This window comes from Leguminivora glycinivorella, chromosome 3, assembly GCF_023078275.1.
Source record: "Leguminivora glycinivorella isolate SPB_JAAS2020 chromosome 3, LegGlyc_1.1, whole genome shotgun sequence".
In the NCBI taxonomy this organism is placed as follows: Eukaryota; Metazoa; Arthropoda; class Insecta; order Lepidoptera; family Tortricidae; genus Leguminivora; species Leguminivora glycinivorella.
Genome location: NC_062973.1, coordinates 11,248,213 through 11,267,122, shown reverse-complemented (window position 1 = coordinate 11,267,122; position 18,910 = coordinate 11,248,213). Strand labels below are relative to the sequence as shown.

At 39.7% G+C, this 18,910-nt stretch overlaps 2 protein-coding genes and 1 non-coding gene across 3 annotated transcripts; 1 reads left to right on the top strand and 2 right to left on the bottom strand.

Moving 5' to 3' along the window:
- The first annotated feature begins 384 nt into the window (after nucleotides 1-384).
- On the top strand, nucleotides 385-8,696 carry LOC125224789. Its single transcript, XM_048128244.1, has 6 exons — nucleotides 385-590; nucleotides 1,455-1,643; nucleotides 4,037-4,212; nucleotides 4,975-5,171; nucleotides 6,241-6,512; nucleotides 8,558-8,696. Exons 1-6 carry the CDS (start codon nucleotides 421-423, stop codon nucleotides 8,667-8,669), a joined length of 1,116 nt encoding a protein of 371 aa, XP_047984201.1. The 5' UTR covers nucleotides 385-420; the 3' UTR covers nucleotides 8,670-8,696.
- Trnas-cga lies at nucleotides 2,519-2,592 on the bottom strand. The gene has a single exon. It is a non-coding gene; the product is annotated as a tRNA-Ser (tRNA).
- Nucleotides 8,697-10,048: 1,352 nt separating the features above from the next.
- On the bottom strand, nucleotides 10,049-11,337 carry LOC125224636 (homeobox protein ceh-19-like). Its single transcript, XM_048128061.1, is given in 3 exon segments — nucleotides 10,049-10,236; nucleotides 10,239-10,427; nucleotides 11,331-11,337. Coding segments are annotated over 3 exon segments (375 nt in total). The 3' UTR covers nucleotides 10,049-10,057.
- Between the last annotated feature and the right edge of the window lie 7,573 nt (nucleotides 11,338-18,910).

The window sequence follows — 18,910 nt, the reverse complement described above, 5'->3', positions numbered from 1 at the left end:
GTATTGTAGTCTGTGGTTCTTAATTTAGATTTCTACTCTCTTTACCAACAGTTAGTCGTTTAAATGTGATACGATCACAGCTCTTTCATGGCGGGCGAATTTTCCGCTCCGTAACTCGAATAATCTTGGCTCTCCCATTTATGTCAACCAGTTTTTTGTGACCTCCGTAAGTTTGTAACTTTTAACAATCTATAGGTCGAATTAGACTGGAATTTGTAAATAGTCGAGACAAACGTTTTGCGTATTGGATTGCTAGATGGGACATAAGCATCTTGCCTGTCGGCGACGAAACATATTTTTATCACATTTTAAATCCACCTTGCCAGGAAGATATTCTGTATTATGCACCTTTTATTTACAGTCGTGATGTGTTCAAAAATCGTTTCGCTTTTGTTTATAACTGGTGTGTTTGGGTCGAAAATGTTCGAAGGCGATTTGAACGTTAACGATTTTCTGCGGACTGATTTGATGCCGACCTATTTCATTGTGGAACAACCAGATGCTAATGTTTCTGTGTCCAACTTTAATAATGTTGTGAATTATGTGAACGGGTCCATCGACGCTGCATTATCTACCCTGGAGTACCACAGGTGTGTTTCAATATATAACAATAATAGTTATTTGTTATACAAGGGGGCAAAGTTGTATTTTAACGCCGAGTGTGAAATTGAAAAACGAGCAAGTGAAAGGATTCTATAGTTGAAACACGAGCGAAGCGAGTGGTTCGAGAATAGAATCCTGAACTTGCGAGTTTTTTAACACACGAGAAGTAAAATACATTTGCACCCGAGTGTAACACAAAACTTTTCCCCTCACTATAGCGAGGAAACTACAACCCAAAAAATGCGTTTATCACTGCCTCCAGTAGTTCCTCAGGCGGTTAATCATCTTTATTACTAGATTCACCTACTTTTATCAATTTTAAAGCAGTTGATTTGACTTTATTCAAGGTCAAATTACTTTACCCACTAGTGGATAAAATGCGTTGTTACCCGCTGGTATTAAAGGACAAAAAACGTGTTTCCGAGCTAGTGAGGGGAAAATTATGATATAATAATATAGTGTGTGTCATAGAAATCAACTGTGGAAAGAAATAATATATTTAACACGTATCATGATGTCAGTTGTTACTTACATTAGCTACCTATTATAATATTTATAATATAGAGTCAACCTTAGAGTGTAATTAAAGTTCGACTTTACAGATCAATAATGATTTTAATGCAAATTAATATGATTTTACTTAATTTAGTTAAAAACGTATTCAAGTAGGTACCTGATATGGAAAGAGTACCTACCTACTCTGCAGGTAAACAAGTGACAAAATACAATTCTACTTAGCTACTAATGATACAGCCCCATTTTCCTTATTAAACAATCTCTAAATACCTATATGTATACTCATATAGGTACTATTTACAAACATATGTGCAATGCAGGTGTTTTACTTTCAGAAAAATGATGAACGAATACCGCTGCCGCAACTTTATCGCCGAACAGATCCTCGAAGAGATGGGCAAGCCGGTGATGCAAAACCGGCTCGGCACAGCATTCGGCCAGACCCTGACTCGACGCTCGCAGGACCCCAGGACCAACATCATGTATGATGTGGGCTCGGCTAACTATCAGGACTGGCTTGCTAAGTAAGTGGTGTGGTGGTAGGTAAGAATTAACAGAAGAGATGGGCCTGCCGGTGTTGCAGAGCCGGCTAGCCACAGCTTTAGGGCAGAGCCTGACTCAACACTCGCAAGACCCATCAAGGACCAACGTCATGTATGACGTAGGCTCGGCTAACTATCAGGAGTGGCTTGCTAAGTAAGTGGTAAGAATTAACAGAAGAGATAGGTTTTTCTGTGATGCAGAACCGGCTCGGCACAGCTTTCGGCCAGACCCTGACTCGACGCTCGCAGGGCCCCAGGACCAACGTCAAGTATGATGTAGGCTCGGCTAACTATCAGGACTGGCTTGCCAAATAAGTGGTAGTTATCGGTGTTAACTGACTCAATTAAGGTAAATATTTGATTAAATTCATACTAAAGCTGTAAACAATCAGATTAACAATAATGGAACAACTTACCGGTAAAACGATGTGTAGGTGTGAGTTCGATACATTAAATTGCATCATTACATTAGGTATAATAAACAGGTACCTACATACATTGTATTAGTTTGTACCTAAATATTTGATGCATATTTAATATTATTAACTGAAATAGATACCACATACATAAAAATCATACATAAAATCACGCCTGTATCCCATGAAGGGGTAGGCAGAGCACATGAAACTACTCAAGTTTCAGTGCCACTCTTGGAAAATAAGGGGTTGAAAGAAAACGAAACTGTGACATTGCAGTGACAGGTTGCCGCCTCTCGCCTACGCAACAATTTAACCCATATCCCACAGTCGCCTTCTACGACACCCACGGGAAAAAAGGGGGTGGTGAAATTTTTAAGCCGTCACCACACGGGCAAAATAGATACCATACACTAAAGAAAAAGCGATCAAGCCCACTGGTGGCGAAGCCGGGAATCGAACCCGGGTCTCCAGCTATCGCGGCTGACGTGCTCAAACCACTACACCACCCCGACGGGATACCCCCATTTGCCAGAATTTCATTTGCCATAATTTTATTTGCCATCCTATTCAACAATCATAATATTGTTTCTCATAACATCTTATGCCATAATCATTGTTTACTATATTAATCTAGTGCCAGAAACTTTGTTTCCCATAAAGTCAGTTTCCATAATGTCATTTGTCAGAATCATCGAAATCCGTAATTACCACATTCCATACCATCATTTGCCATACAAATTAGCGTCCAGAAAAGTCAATTTCCATAATGTGCTTTGGCATAATCGAAAACTACTATAATAGGTACTAGAAAGACTAGAGAATGAAACTGCTATCAGAAAGTAGGTTAGGTTAGGTTAGAACTGTGACCCCCTGGAAAATGAAACTGCTATCAGAAAGTAGGTTAGGTTAGGTTAGAACTGTGAACCTCTGGAAAAGGAAACTGCTTGAAAAGTAGGTTAGGTTAGGTTAGAACTGTGACCCCGGAAAATGAAAATACTATCAGACAGTAGGTTAGGTTAGGTTAGAACTGCGACCCCCTGGAAAATGAAACTGCTATCAGAAAGTAGGTTAGGTTAGAACTGTGACCCCCTGGAGAATGAAACTGCTGGAAAAGTAGGTTAGGTTAGAACTGTGACCCCTGGAAAATGAAACTGCTATCAGAAAGTAGGTTAGGTTAGGTAATAATATGGGCAACAATTAATATGGCAATAATTGCTTATGGCGTTTGAATATTCTATGAAACCATATTATTGCATTGCACTTAATAATATGGCTAACAAATAGTATGGTTGTATGATTATGGAAGGTAATATTCGGATAAACAACGAGTATGTCATAATTATGATTTTTATGGTAAACAAATCATTCGGGCAAATGAAATTCAGGCAAGTTAGATTCGGGCAAATGAATATTATGTTAAATGACTGTCGGGCAAACAATAGACAACCCACCCCGACAGCGCACGGGCACGGTCGCCAGCGGGGGTCGGGCGGGCGGTCTATGTATATAGTAGTGTTACTACTAAAAAAAACAATCAAAAAATGTATAATAAAATAATTTGATTTCTTCCCTACATCGACATATTTAATACTTACCTAGCTTTATTTTTGAAGAACCAATGTTTTTGCTTCCAAAATAAATTTTAAAAAGTTTACCTTTAAATACTACCAAAATCATACGTTTTTACACTACTTTAAACGTTGTTTGAATACGGTTGGAACACAGTCGGCATCAAGAATAGAGATCTGTCTCTATTTGAAATGTGAGTTCTAAAGTGATCAGTTTTATCCTTATTGAATGAAAAATACTTGCGTGGACTTGAACCCGTCCAGAGCTCCGGACCAATGGAATAGATAGGTACTTACATATATTTCCTAATGATATAGCCTGCACGGTCTCAGTTTGATATAGGCTTATCTATTATAATTATATTATGTCATTGATATATACTTTCAGAATAGCAGCTCTCAACGACGTCTATCGACAATACAATGCCGCGAGTGCTGTGACTCCCATCTCCAACTCTTCGGACCAGCTGCAGACCAGGGACGGGTACGAGGTGTATGAGGGCGGTGACGTCACGGGGTACCAGGAACAAGAGCATCCAGTCAATCATGACGTTGCTAAGTTTAGTAAGTCAGACTTATTGTTGTTTTTTTAGTTTGAATAGGTAGACACAGACCACGATCACACCTGATGGTATTGTGATTATGAATTGTAAAAGTACCAGTGCTGCTCGACACGCTAATGCCCGATAGATGACATTCTATTGTTACATTTTTTTACTGTCGAGCACTGGTACATTTACCCTTTAGTTTTTTTGGCGGGAGCCGGGGCCAATGCCCCGGGCTTCAAGTCAAGGGGGCGCCAAATTCGAACTTCGTCATATCAATGGGCGCCAAATTTCACGAAACGATTATCATAGTAAAGCTCGAACATACATAGTATGTATAGCTGATATAGCGCTTATCTTATTACTTCGTACTCTTATGAGATGGCCGATATTTGACGGCACCGCTTTCCAAAGGAACGAGCAGAGGAAAATTAAGAACGCACAGTCAACAATTGGAACCCTAGGCCACTCTACAACCATGTCAAAATGACAAGCAGTAAGAGATTTCTGACAATCTGATTTATAACGTCATTATGACATAGTTCTACAGTGGCCTAGGGTTCCAGTTGGTTGACTGTACATACTTTGCAAGTCGCAAAAGATTCAATATGTCATCATTTTTTTTTGGCATCATAATATGTTGTCATTGACCACATTGACAGCCAGTGCACAGTGGTCCGACGATATGTCCGTTGGGCGAACTCGGTTCGTCTCAGCAAATATTGCTACTCGTGTTGGTCGACTATCTTCCGTCGTGTTTCAATTAATTTGCTTGTTTCAGGCGGTGCCTACGAATACTCGATGCCCCCTCCCCCTCCGCCGATCTACCACCACCCCGCGGCCGTGCACGAAGAGTACGTGATCGAAGACAAACACCACGGGTTAGGGCTGAGCGATCTCTTCGACATATCGCTCACTGGCATCGCCTTCTTGAGCTTTGGTATGTTTGTGCTTCAGGTGCTGATGTGCATTTGTTCGGTAAGTGACAATTTAGTAAAGTCTAAAGCTGCGTTTTCACTTAGTGTTAAGTAAAGGTAACTACGCGGTAAGACTAGAGGGAATAGCCTGTTATTAGTGCTAAAAACCCGTACAACAACTAATTATAAGTTTGGTCCTAACTATTACTAGAGCATAATACAAATATTGTGCAGCAATGTGTTGAGTGCACCTATTTGACATCTGGAAGACGCGGAACAAATTGACAGTTCTTACGTCAAGTCAGTCGTTCAACAAAAATAAAGTAGCAATATATTGCGTGCTGAATTATTTTGTATGAAAAAATAAAAGTAGTGAGGTGACGGACACAATCATGGACAGTTAAAGATAAATCGTCCTGATATTTTTTCAGTAAACTGATAATTTTCATCTTGTCACCAAATCCTTCAGAAATAACCGAATTAAATGAAACTTCAAAATTAAGCAGCTCTATGACTGTTGTTTATGGTACAATGCCGTGCCGTGCCGTCAGTTTTTAGGAACTAATTTTTGATACTTATTTTTAAGGATTTGTGTTTTTTTTTGTCCATAATGGTATCACCGTTTATTATAGGGATATTACATTAGGTATTTTTTAATCAAATCATATGAAAATATGTTCCGTAGGGTTTTTTACTATTGACCCTTTGAGTATGTGGTAATATCAATAATACGACGCTGTATAATTCATGTTAGACCGTGTAAGCTAGCTTCTGAGCTAAGCAGACTTAGCAAAGAAAAGTTTGATTTGACACTGGGTCTTCAATATCATAAAAGTAGTTAAGATTAAGAGCTACATAACAGACTGCGTCTGGAGGGGTAATTCCTCTTCTGAAGTTAGCTATCTTCTAAACAGAATATATTAGAACCTTCATAAAGGTTTGGGGACCGTGCATCATACATAGAGGGTTGCGTTGCGATAGTTCTGAAATGTTCACTTAGAAGATAATCCACAAAAGACGCTTTTAGCTTACTAGGCGCAAATATCCCGGTCGAAATTCCACTAGAGTTTCTATTTTAGATTTTCTGGTACTCATCTCATTCACTATCTCTGAATATTATCTTGTTTCAGAATCCTCAGCAACCCCAGGTAATGCAGATGGTAGACAGCAGCAGCGCCAGCGACTCAGTAAACGTCGACGAAGTGTTCCGTTTCAAGCGCGACGAAGAACATTCTAGAAGGAAACGTGACCCAAGAATCGCTACAGTTAACACCCTGGCCAGATATGCGATGATAGCGCTAAAGCCGCGCTCGACTCCTTGCTTATACAGGGCGCTGTGTGTGGGGAATGGAAGGGCGAGGAATATGCAGGATGGTAACAAATACTGGTTGCCGATTTGGAAGTAAGTAGGAAATAATTTATGCTGATTTCAAGGAAAAAGTTCCACTTTGTCGTTTACTAGAAAAACGCTTCGACAGAATATATTTAAATATGAAGAAAAATGTTAATAATGATGGTAGTTAAAGCGACCAAAGTAGAAACATTTAACAAAAAAAAAACATTTAACTTGATTTAAACTCATTTTGATATTTGCTACTTGATGTACAGTGCGCTGCGAATTTGCATGGATAAATGTAGTTTTTAAATACTTATAGTTTTACCAAAAAAATAACACGCTTAACTTCCTACATCTAAAACTCTACAATAACTTCATCGAAACAGATTCTGTAATTTAGTTTTGATTTGACATTTTTTGTTGTTGTGTAGGTGTGGGCCAAGAGTGCATTTTACCTTTTCAAAGTGATATTACAGAATCTGTTTCGATGACAATTCTAATGAGGGTACAGGAACATAATTTACTTCATTAAGAAGTATAAGTATCGGCCTGAAAATACTACCTCTATAATAACCAAATAAATGTCTAAAAATTCTCTCTTTGTTATTAACCGTCGCCTCATATCTCAAGAAGGACGGTTATCAAGTCGTCTGTATGTTTTTTTTTTTATTTTTTATGTTTGTTCCTCGATATCTCCGTCGTTCCTGGACCGATTTTGAAAATTTTTTTTTTGATTGAATGTATATACATACAGATTGGTCCCATTTTTCTCAGAACCCAGTTCTGATGATGGGATCCTGGAGAAATCGAGGGAACTCCTCAAATCTGAAAGGCATACATATGGTGATTTTTGTGTTAATAAAGGAACAGCATGCATTTAGGTACGGAACAGTGACATTTGGTGCAGTGGAACTGCTGATGATGGCCAGAACGGAACTCTTCAAATCTGAACGGCACGCTTATAGTGACTTGGGTATTTTTATACGAACAGCATGCACTTTCGTACAGAACAGTGACATTTGGTGCAGTGGAATTTCTGATGATGGTCAGAACCGAACTCCTCAAATCTGAACGGCACGCTTATAGTGACTTTGGTATTTTTATAAGAACAGCATGCACTTTCGTCCAGAACAGTGACATTTGGTGCAGTGGAACTGCTGATGATGGCCAGAACCAAACTCCTCAAATCTGAACGGCACGCTTATAGTGACTTTGCCATTTTTATAAGAACAGCATGCACTTTCGTCCAGAACAGTGACATTTGGTGCAGTGGAATTTCTGATGATGGTCAGAACCGAACTCCTCAAATCTGAACGGCACGCTTATAGTGACTTTGGTATTTTTATAAGAACAGCATGCACTTTCGTCCAGAACAGTGATATTTGGTGCAGTGGAACTGCTGATGATGGCCAGAACCAAACTCCTCAAACCTGAACGGCACACTCATAGTGACTTTGGTATTTTTGTAAGAAAAGCATGCATTTAAGTTCAGAACAGTGACATTTATTTAGTTATGTTTGTTAAGCATATGTTTTGATTTTGAAGTCAAAGTTTGTCAAGCTTCGATTTCTTATAATATAATCGGATTCATGAGGAATTGAGGAAACTCCTCAAACCTTAACGTTATACGTATATTCATTTGTGTTTCCATCTAATAATTAAAGCATTAAAAGCAGTTTTAAAAAATACAACAAACACATTTCTACATAATCCAACATTCGCAAGTAGCTTTCACCAGAACCCGAAAGGCGACGGTTTTTTTTTTCTTAAAAATTATTTTAACTATTGAGAAGGTACAGAAATTACAAACCAATCTCAAAGTTGTCATCAAATTCATCAATATTTTTAAATACGACCGATCTGGCTCAGTCGGTAGTGACCCTGTCTGCTATGCCGCGGTCCTGGGTTCGAATCCCGGTAAGGGCATTTATTTGTGTGATGAGCACAGATATTTGTTCCTGAGTCATGGATGTTTTCTGTATATAAGTATGTATTTATCTATTTAAGTATGTATATCGTCGCTTAGCACCCGTAGTACAAGCTTTGCTTAGTTTGGGGCTAAGTTAATCTGTGTAAGGTGTCCCCAATATTTATTTATTTATTTATTTCAGTGCTGGCGTAGCATGGACGCGCGGTAAAACGCTGGGTGCGCTGCGCGCGGCGGCGCTCGGGCTAGGCGGCGCTGACTGCGACGCGCTCTATCCGCCCGCACACTGCTCCTGAAGAAACTCAGCATTTGAAAAAATATGAATTTACTCATTATTGCACTCGTCGAAATACTGAGTTGCGCGTGTGTCAGAAAAGCGCGACGATTTTTTTTTCTCCTTTTACTCTCACATAGGATACTTTTTGTCTCTTTCCAACGCGAGTGAAGCCGCGGGCAAATGCTAGTTAATTATATATATTATCGTATAGAATAAACTTCAGCTGTAACGTCAAATGTTAGGCCACTTTTAGGCTTCCCTCCTCCAACCAGCAAAAGTGGGGACAACTTTGAAAAAAATGGCCCAAGAAATTTTTGAACCATTCATTTTACATAAACAGTTGTTTAATTTTTCAGGTCGTTTAAGAAAACTTACAATTTACCATTAGGTGTCTATTGCACAATGATATGTTTATTCATGCTCGCTACTTACATTACGACATATTATTAATATTACTTATATTTAATTAATATATAATTTAAGTATGGCATGATTATTTACAATCTCGTGAAAGATATTTTTATAGCCTAATGCATAATACTTATTAGATCTCAATAAAGGCGGAAAAATTATACCTACATAATCATTTCATTTTAAGTCCCACTTTATGCACCAGATTTAATTACGTTTTTAATTGAAGAAACGTCACTTTTCACAATGAAAGTTAAGCTTTATTTCATGTCATGATCGCATTCAAAAACTGTTGCTTCATTCGTAAAATTTATCGGTACAGCCCTCCAATGTTGATTCTATTAATTCTAATGAATAATTATTTTCAAGTTTTTTTTAGTCAGTACGTGCCACGCTCTGTACATTTAGTACGATTGTATATGTATGTAGATAAGAGAAAATGGTAGCTAGCAAATGTTATATCTGTTACAGAACAGTGTTAGCCACACGTCCGATTGTTTGCTTTAACAGCAGTAAATTTGACAACTGTCTGATTTAGGCCATGAGCAATGTGTCAAAACTGGCAAGTCGATCATTGTGTACTTTTCGCACCACAATTAAAATAGTTAGCACTTTGAACATTACGAAAATGGGACGGTTAACTTGTGAATGGCCGTGCCGATGGTTCGAAGTAATTTTTATTACAATGACACATGCAGTTCCGATTAAGACACGTCTGGTCATCTTATTCCGGGTCCAATAGTCACCCCACACTATGATATCTAAGTTGCAACAACCCATGAAATACCTTAGAAGATTGTATCTCAATTTTTACAAGGATAAGTGACGTTCTTTGTCGCAAATAAATGTACAATGACAGCAGAGAGCATGCCACTGAGATTATCTGATTGTCATTTTACAGCTTACTGCAACTTTTGTGGCTGACAGTGTAGAATTGTATATCTAATCGGATACCTAGTTCTATTCAAACGTAACCAACACTTCAACTTCACAACCCTACGGCGGACTAGACGGCAATGTTACTGGAGTAAACACACAACTAAGCGGGGCGTAAGCATATGGATTCAACAGTGAATACGCTTGTGATGCGTGACCGAATATCTGGCCTGGAAATAGTCCCTGTCTCTGCGCAATTTTTAGCCGTGACGTGAGCTGCTTTTTCCACTTCGTTCTCGATTTTGGAACCAGGTTTTGATCTGTACTTCCGTGAGGCCGAGGGCTTTGGATAGTTCCATTCGTTTAGAGACGCTGAGGTACTTGTCCAGTTTGAACTCGGCTTCGAGTCGTTCCAGCTGTTTGGCGCTGTAGGCCTGGCGAGGCTTGCGCTCTGGCCCGGCGCGCCGCGGCCGTCTGTTATTTTTCTCATCTGGTAAACAAAAAAAGTTAATTAGTAATCATTAACACCAAATAGGTTACTATAATCAGATACAGCTAGTACAGCTAATACTACCCCTTATAAATAGCAGCCGTTAGCTACAGCCATTGGAAAACTACAGCTTTGCTTATTTCAGCTTTAACGGGAACGAATAGATCTAACCTAGTTGCGAAATGAACTCTTCAAGCCGTAGCCCTCGAAAAATGTAGTGTCCCCCATCCCATTTAACGATCACCCGCCATTTACAAAGTAGCTCACTAAAGACCAATACACGGTAAAGTTTTTTCGACTAATCGGAATTGTCGCAGGGCCCCGTTAAGTGGCAATAAACACAATCCCTGTTTGGCCGCGCCTGCGCTGACGCGGTGCGCACACACGGCTCTGTGGCGAATGATGCTCTAACGCGGGGATAAACATTTACGTAAGCCGGTGGACTATTTTTTTTTTTATGGTTTTATTATAAGTGACGGATGACGTGAAATGATATTGCATTCTTTTTCAAACTATTTTGAAAAAGAATGCTCATGCTTAGTAACTAATAAAATAATTAATCGGTTTACTACTGCTGATAGACTTGAACTATGGTGTGGTCAATAATAAAACTGCAAATATACTCGATGTTCTGCTAAAGTGAATTAAAATTTAAACTGAATAGTTTAGGTTACAATAATTCAATAATTTCAATTTACTAATGACAATTTGAAGCGACCACGCACTACTCTGATTCAAATATTAAATGATTTAAAAGAATACGGAGTTCATACATTTAGTCAAACCAAGGCACGCTATAGTTTTCTGCAACCAGTGATTTTCAATTTTCACAACATAAATACCTATTCAATCCAAATCCTATCCAGGTTAGATATAGACATAATAGTACCTATAAGCGCGAACGTAGCATCTTTACGCTTATTTTAATCGTTTCCAACAGCCCTCGTTAAGGCGGTGGGCAAACAGCCAGCTTTGTTGGCAATTATCGGTCGGCAGCTGTGTACCGACACCTCGGTGCGAAGTCGCGACCACCGCCGCTAGTGATTCGACGAACGTCCGTCTGTTGGTTTTACGAATTAGTGCGGTGGGTGGACATTTTTCACGAGTTACGGTGCTTGACTGTGGTTCATTAAAAAGTCAATATTTTGGATATTAAATAAATTATTTATTGCACCGTTCAATTACTATTTGAGCACAAAACTGTTAACATACGGTTTTACAACCTACTACCACATCCGGAAGTCATTACATAGGTAATACCCCTACTGCCATGAGGTTGGACACTTATAGGGTCACTAGCAACACCGAAAATGGAGGGTTAACCCGAGGTTAACCCACCTTGAGTTAAGCGGGTGGTGCAAGTGACACTTAGAAACTTCTTATTTTTATAAATAGATACTTCTGCAAAAGGAGACACCTAATTCATGAAACGACTAAAGTGATTATATCCGTGTCTATCTAACCAAATCTTGCCTTAACCCGTCGTATGTTACTGTCAAAAAAATTTCATAAAATTTATCCTTATCATTCTTATCAAACACAGACGAAGGGTTAAAAATATTATAAAATGAAACCAAACCTCTTCTTCATCGCAAAACTCAAATATATTTACAGCTTTTAAAAATCAAACTCTCCTCTATTTATGTTTCTCCTCCTTCTGATTAGCAGAAACGTCTGCAATCGATACCATTAGGCTTAGAATAAATTTAAAAGTGGAAAATGTCTGCCCTGGGTGAGACTTGAACTCACGGCCTCTGGATCGATACTCCAGCGCTCTGCCAACTGAGCCACCAAGACTTCAACCAAGCCAGCGAAATTTTCCACCACTTAGGTCAATGGGACCCGTAGCGACATCTACCGTAAGAGTGTTAAACTTCTTAAACGGCAACCGGAGTTCCAAGTCATATTGGAAATTCACCAGTTACGATGCGCTAACCATGCTAAATTTTTGGCTTGGTTGAAGTCTTGGTGGCTCAGTTGGCAGAGCGCTGGAGTATCGATTCAAACTCTCCTCTGTTAGAACTCTTGTAGGAGGCAACCCTGCAAAGAATAAGAAGTAGCTCGTCGAGCAAAGTTTTCTGGAATCTTATGTCCAAACACAGTACTGACTAATTGTTTGAATGTCCCAAGCATAGAAAGTTCTAGCTAGTAGGCCCTTTCCCGGAGATGCCACACTCACACTAATTTTATAGCCACTGTCCGTAAGTGAGAAAACATTGGGCAAACAACGAGTTTGTCACCAATAAAACGGACCAAAATGCTGTAAATCAAACTACCTGGTCACGCATAAACAGTTGAGTTGCTGCGTGGGCTTCCTGGGTTTAGGAAATGATATATTATACTATAGTAGTACAATAGTTATTGGACATAAAACTTAAGTAACAAATAAATAATACATATCTAACTCTAAAAATAATAATAATAATATTTTACTTTTATATTCATATTATAAACAGCCTAGCCTAAGAAAGAAAATAAATAAAGAGTATAATAATAAAACAACTTATAATTAAATTAAAAACTAAACTAAAATACGTCTAAATATGGCCCCCGCGGCATGGTGCCAAAGATGCTGGCAGCAATAGTTATTGGTTTTATATGGGGGCAAATTTGTTGTTTAACTTAACCACACGTGCCTATATTGATACCCGAGCAAGCGAAAGATTCCGATATTGAACCGCGAGCGTAGTGAGTGTTTCAAAAAGTGCAATCTTGAGCGTTGTCAGGGTTTCAAGGCACGAAGGTTAAAGAAACTTTGGCACCGAGTGAAACACATAATTTTTTACCACACCAACACGAAAAAAACCTGACTATAATAAAAATCTACCAGCCAGCATATATGTATAGATTTCAAGATCAAGTTAAAATTTGTATGAAATTACTTTGCTCTCTTGCATATAAAATGCAATTTTGCTATCTGTTTTCGAATAGCAAAGAGAGCCTTTACCAGTTGGTGTGGTTAAAATAATAAAACTATTGTTAATAAGGCCCGTTTTTAGAGAAAATGGGTAGTGCATGATAATTTCTTATTTTGTTCCATAATTTTATTTATTCATTTTAATATGTGGCTTTCACCGAAGGGGTTTTAGGGGCTATTAGAATATCAGATAGAAAGACCTAATTAAACAAAGGGTTGAAAAGCAATATAGAAATTTTAGAAGATTTTGTTAAAACCATTCCAATATAAGATTTTTCGAAATTCAAATGACATCTAATGGACCATGTAGTTTTTTGCCGTCGGCACCAGATCCTTTTGTTTGAGATAATTAGTCCTCAATTCTGAAACGGTTAACTTTTCAGGGTTTTAATTAAGGTAATCTATAGATAGGTTAAGTTAGCGTTTAGAGATCCCGGGACCCAGCCGGGATTTGGTGGCTGCTGTTCGACCTGTTCTGCAAGAATGGGTCTTATGGGTCCAACGAAGACATGGCGCACTCTCCTTCCACCTCGCACAGATCCTGACGGGACACGGCTGCTTCGGCAAATATCTGTGCGAGATGCTGGGACGAGAGCCGACAACGGCGTGTCACCACTGTGGAGGAGCCGTGGACACGGCCAAGCACACACGCGAAGAGTGCCCTGCGTGGGCGGAGCCTTGCGCGGCCCTGTCCGCGGCAATAGGGGGTGACCTCACACTGTCGACACTAATCCGCCGCATGGTCGACATGTCACCGTAATGACACAGAAGGAGGCAGCAGAGCGATTGCGCGAGGACGACGCGGATAGTCTTCCTCAGCGCCGCAGGAGGCTGGGCAGGCGGTGAAGAGCCTACGCAGGCAGAATGATGCCGCCCTAAGGGGAACCTGCGGGTGGTGGGTCGGGAACCCCATCACTCGCTTGAAGAGGTTCCGAGCTGGAAGGCCCTCCAGTGTTCCGAGGTGCCTTCAGCGGAGTAGGCTATCAGAATAGTCTGAAACGACGGGCTTCAAGAGCAACGCTGGCGGGGTATCGGAAGCCTACAACCGAGTGCCCGAAACCCTGCGCATAAAGCGAGCGTCGGAACACCCCAGGGGGTTTAGTCCGTGGGAGTCGGACATACCCACTGGTTTTCTCCCGGGCCAGTGGGATCCATAACGGATTCCCCCTCGGTAAAAAAAAATGCTTCATAGCAAACCTGAAAAGTTACGCGTTTCTGAGAAAAACCAAATTATGACATTTATGGCTAACGAAAATGTGGACTTACGATACAATAATTATTATGACTAAGGTATAGCGGGTCAATTTCGACTGGGAGACCAATGCAACTGAACCATTTTTAGGGTTCCGTAGTCAACTAGGAACCCTTATAGTTTCGCCATGTCTGTCTGTCCGTCCGTCCGTCCGTCCGCGGATAATCTCAGTAACCGTTAGCACTAGAAAGCTGAAATTTGGTACCAATATGTATATCAATCACGCCAACAAAGTGCAAAAATAAAAAATGGAAAAAAATGTTTTATTAGGGTACCCCCCCTACATGTAAAGTGGGGGCTGATATTTTTTTTTTCATTCCAACCCCAACGTGTGATATATTGTTGGATAGGTATTCAAAAATGAATAAGGGTTTACTAAGATCGTTTTTTGATAATATTAACATTTTCGGAAATAATCGCCCCTAAAGGAAAAAAAAGTGCGTCCCCCCCCCTCTAACTTTTGAACCATATGTTTAAAAAATATGAAAAAAATCACAAAAGTAGAACTTTGTAAATACTTTCTAGGAAAATTGTTTTGAACTTGATAGGTTCAGTAGTTTTTGAGAAAAATACGGAAAACTACGGAACCCTACACTGAGCGTGGCCCGACACGCTCTTGGCCGGTTTTTTTTTTCCATGTTTTACAATGTTTGCATTATTAACTAGAGTATCTACTGGTTATATTATGGCACCAGTGTTCAGTGGATACATGTGGAACTCAACTTAATACTGCAATAATGGAAAAATAGGTCAGTTACAATGGCCCCCCAGGCGGAATTTGCCCCGTTGTACCTTATACATTTTATGGGAAACAATAGAAACCCGTCGGCACTTAATGGATAGCCGGAAATATTCTAGCGAGTGCAGCACTTATATCCTCTATGCATACCTGCGTGCGTAGCCGAATGGCACAAACGCTTGTAGATATCTATCTCTATCGCTCGTGCGTATTGGCGCGACAGAGCCAGACTACCTTTCGCGGCGGTACGGGGCCAGGTGCCGTAGCCGAATGACATTTCTGCGACGCGAAACGAAAACGAAACGCCGCGAAAGGTAGTCTCAGGGCCCGATTAAGGGTAGAGCGAGTGGAGCGGCCGCTCTAGGCGCCGCATGTATGGTAAGGGGGCGCCAAAATCGAGAATGTGGAAAATTCCATACAAAAAAATTATACATTGCGTGGGCGCGCACATATCACAAAATTACGAGAGGAGTCGGGATTCCCGACTCGGGAATGAATCCAGCTATTGAAAATCTAGATTTGTAATTTAGATTAAGTGGAAAGTTGCACCACCACATATCATAAGGGCGCTTTTGCTAGGGCGCCGTAAAAGGAGGATTCTAGTCTAGCCATTGACGAACCACATTGTTGTGCGGCCGAACGACAAAGTTACGTCGTTATCCAAATGCAAAAATATGAGTCTATCTGATAGTCCAAAGCGGAGTTCCTCATAAAGCCAAAGGCGCAAAACGTCTCAGAGAGGCGCAACTTTGTAAGTGAAGGGCACTTAGTGGCGAAATACCGAAATGGGCATCCCGACGGTGACTATCAAGTTCGCAGTTAACATCTTAATTATAACTCTTAGTATTATAAAAATAATAGTGATACTGATGGCGAAATATAAGGGCCTAAAAGTTGGGAACATAAGCGCCCTGTGAACTCAAAATACCCCAAAATATGTCAAACACCGCAGCTCTACAGTTGATCAAAGGTTGGAAGCTCGCTGCTTTCCCGCTAGCGGGTTGAGTTTTAATAAATTGCGTCAATAGGAAAAAAAAATCGCGCTCGCTTCGCTCGCGCTTACTATTTATGTCAGTTCTCTTTTAAAACGTTACTAAGGAAAAATTCCGCGCTCGCAGCGCTCGCATTTTCATTTCAAATCTGCTTCCCTGACTTGGCCACTAATAGTACTCCATTTTGTTTGTTATTTTATGTACATGATATGTATATCCACGTTCAGCCCCACGTAACTATACTAGGGTGCGACTGAAAAAGTTTAACCCTTGTCCCTTTCGTACTCTGTATGATGAAATCCATAAATTCTCTATAGCGTTATTCTTCAAAGTACGGCATTACTATGAAAAAAATTTCGCGCTCGCTACGCTCGCGGTTTTTTTTATCTACGTTGTAAAAACTTCTTCCCAAAGGCGCCGAAACTCAAACTCGCTCTACCCTGATCGAGTGCACGGGCCGGCGCTGGGTAGTCTGGTTCTATCACGATAATACGTACGAGCGATAGAGATAGATATCTACGAGCGTTTCGTTTCGTGAGCGTTTGTGCCATTCGGCTACGCACCGCACCCTGATAGTTGAGATAAGAAAAACATGCGTGAATCATCAACATCTAATAAACAGAGCAAAATGATTTGGCTAGTTGCGTGCCGACGCGTGTGAAGAAACGCACCCGCGCTCCGCACGCAACGCTCGTGAGGTGTGATTCCTCTCCCATTGATTAATACTCGTATTGAGATGAGTTATCTTTTGTCTATGGTACAAACACGCAATGCGTAAGTAACCCTTTTTGTGTTCTTGCTTAATTGGTGTACCTTGCCAAAATAATCCTATCAGAAGAATTGTATTTACACTCTTTTTTAATCATCACAAATATTGCGCTTTACAAAAAATCCAAAAAAGAAATAGTTATTTGTTTTACAAGGGGGCAAAGTTGTTGTTTAACCGCACGTGCCAATATTGATACCCGAGCAAGCGAAAGACTCCAATATTGAACCGCGAGCGTAGCGAGTGGTTCAAAAAGTGGAATCTTGAGCGTTGCGAGGGTATCAAGGCACGAAGGTTAAACAAACTTTGCCATCGAGTGAAAAACAAAATTTTTCACCACACCAACACTATGAAAATATGAACTGTAAAACATGAAAATAAATAAAATACTTCAATTTATTTAACGTTTATGATTCAAAATCATTATTTATACATGAATTCCAATACCTAGCTTTAGACATCAAGTTAAAATTTGTATGAAATTACTTTGCACTCTTGTGGATAAAATGCAATTTTGCTATCTGTTTTCGAATAGCAAAGAAAGCCTTTATCAGTTGGTGTGGTGAAAAAAATATTTTTCCCCTCACTAGCTCGGAAACACGTGTTTTGTCCTTTAATACCAGCGGGTAAAAACGCATTTTATCCACTAGTGGGTAAAGTAATTTGACCTTGAATAAAGTCAAATTAACTGCTTTAAAATTGATAAACGTAGGTGAATCTAGTAATAAAGATGATTTACCACCTGTGGAACTACTGGAAGCAGTGATAAACGCATTTTTTGCGTTGTAGTTTCCTCGCTATAGTGAGGGGAAAAGTTTTGTGTTACACTCGGGTGCAAATGTATTTTACTTCTCGTGTGTTTAAAAACTCGCAAGTTCAGGATTCAATTCTCGAACCACTCGCTTCGCTCGTGGTTCAACTATAGAATCCTTTTACTTGCTCGTTTTTCAATTCCACACTCGGCGTTAAAATACAACTTTGCCCCCTTGTATAACAAATAACTATTAATAACATTTCTTTAAAATGCAATATACTTTGAACCTGGGAATGGCGAAAGATGACAGTAAGCGTTCCGACGGTACTATGAACCGCCGCAAAATACTCATCTTATAATTTTTCACTGTGACCCATTAAGTAAATACTTGAAATCTGTTCGTAGTAATTTTCGTAGAATATAATTTTTTCACCAGACCGATTGGTAAAGGCTTTCTTGATACTTCAACAACGAATGGCAAAGCTATAAGCATGTTAAATTACATTAACGAACTTTGAGTTAGTTTCATGTTTTACAGTTAATTTTTTCCTTGAGTTGGTGTTGTGAAAAATGTTGTGTTTCACTCGGTGGCGGAGTTTGTTTACAATGCGTGCTTGGACACCATCGCTTGCTCATATATCAATATTGGCGCGTACGGTTGAACAACAGCTTTGCCCTTCTTGTGGAACACATAAGTATAGTTAAGTTTAAGCTAGTTTTATAGTTGTTTATTCCTTTTTTGTTACGCACGCCGTGTTTACCTTTAAGTGGTTGTGACACCACACCTTTACAGTTTTAGCTTGTACAGAGTCAATGTATCGTTGTCAACAATCGTTGGTAAACCTTAATAAATAAAATAAATAAATAAAATAAATCTTTACTCATTATGAGATTGCTTTGAGTCGCTGGTCAGCTCATATGAACATTTTCACTGTCGGTGCGGCTGATTGGCACCAAAAGCGACGTGGCACAAGTTTTTCACAGAACTTCCCCAAAACATCTGCCTGATACAACATTTACCGACCGCTGCGGTAAAACCTAGATTTTATTTTATAGGTGCTGG

Excerpts from the sequence above, each read along its gene's own strand:
- LOC125224789 (XM_048128244.1), top strand. The coding sequence starts at position 421 with ATGTTCGAAGGCGATTTGAACGTTAACGATTTTCTGCGGACTGATTTG. Across the intron at positions 1,644-4,036 it reads TATCAGGACTGGCTTGCTAA|AATAGCAGCTCTCAACGACG; the intron begins GTAAGTGGTGTG and ends ATATACTTTCAG. Across the intron at positions 6,513-8,557 it reads TACTGGTTGCCGATTTGGAA|TGCTGGCGTAGCATGGACGC; the intron begins GTAAGTAGGAAA and ends TATTTATTTCAG.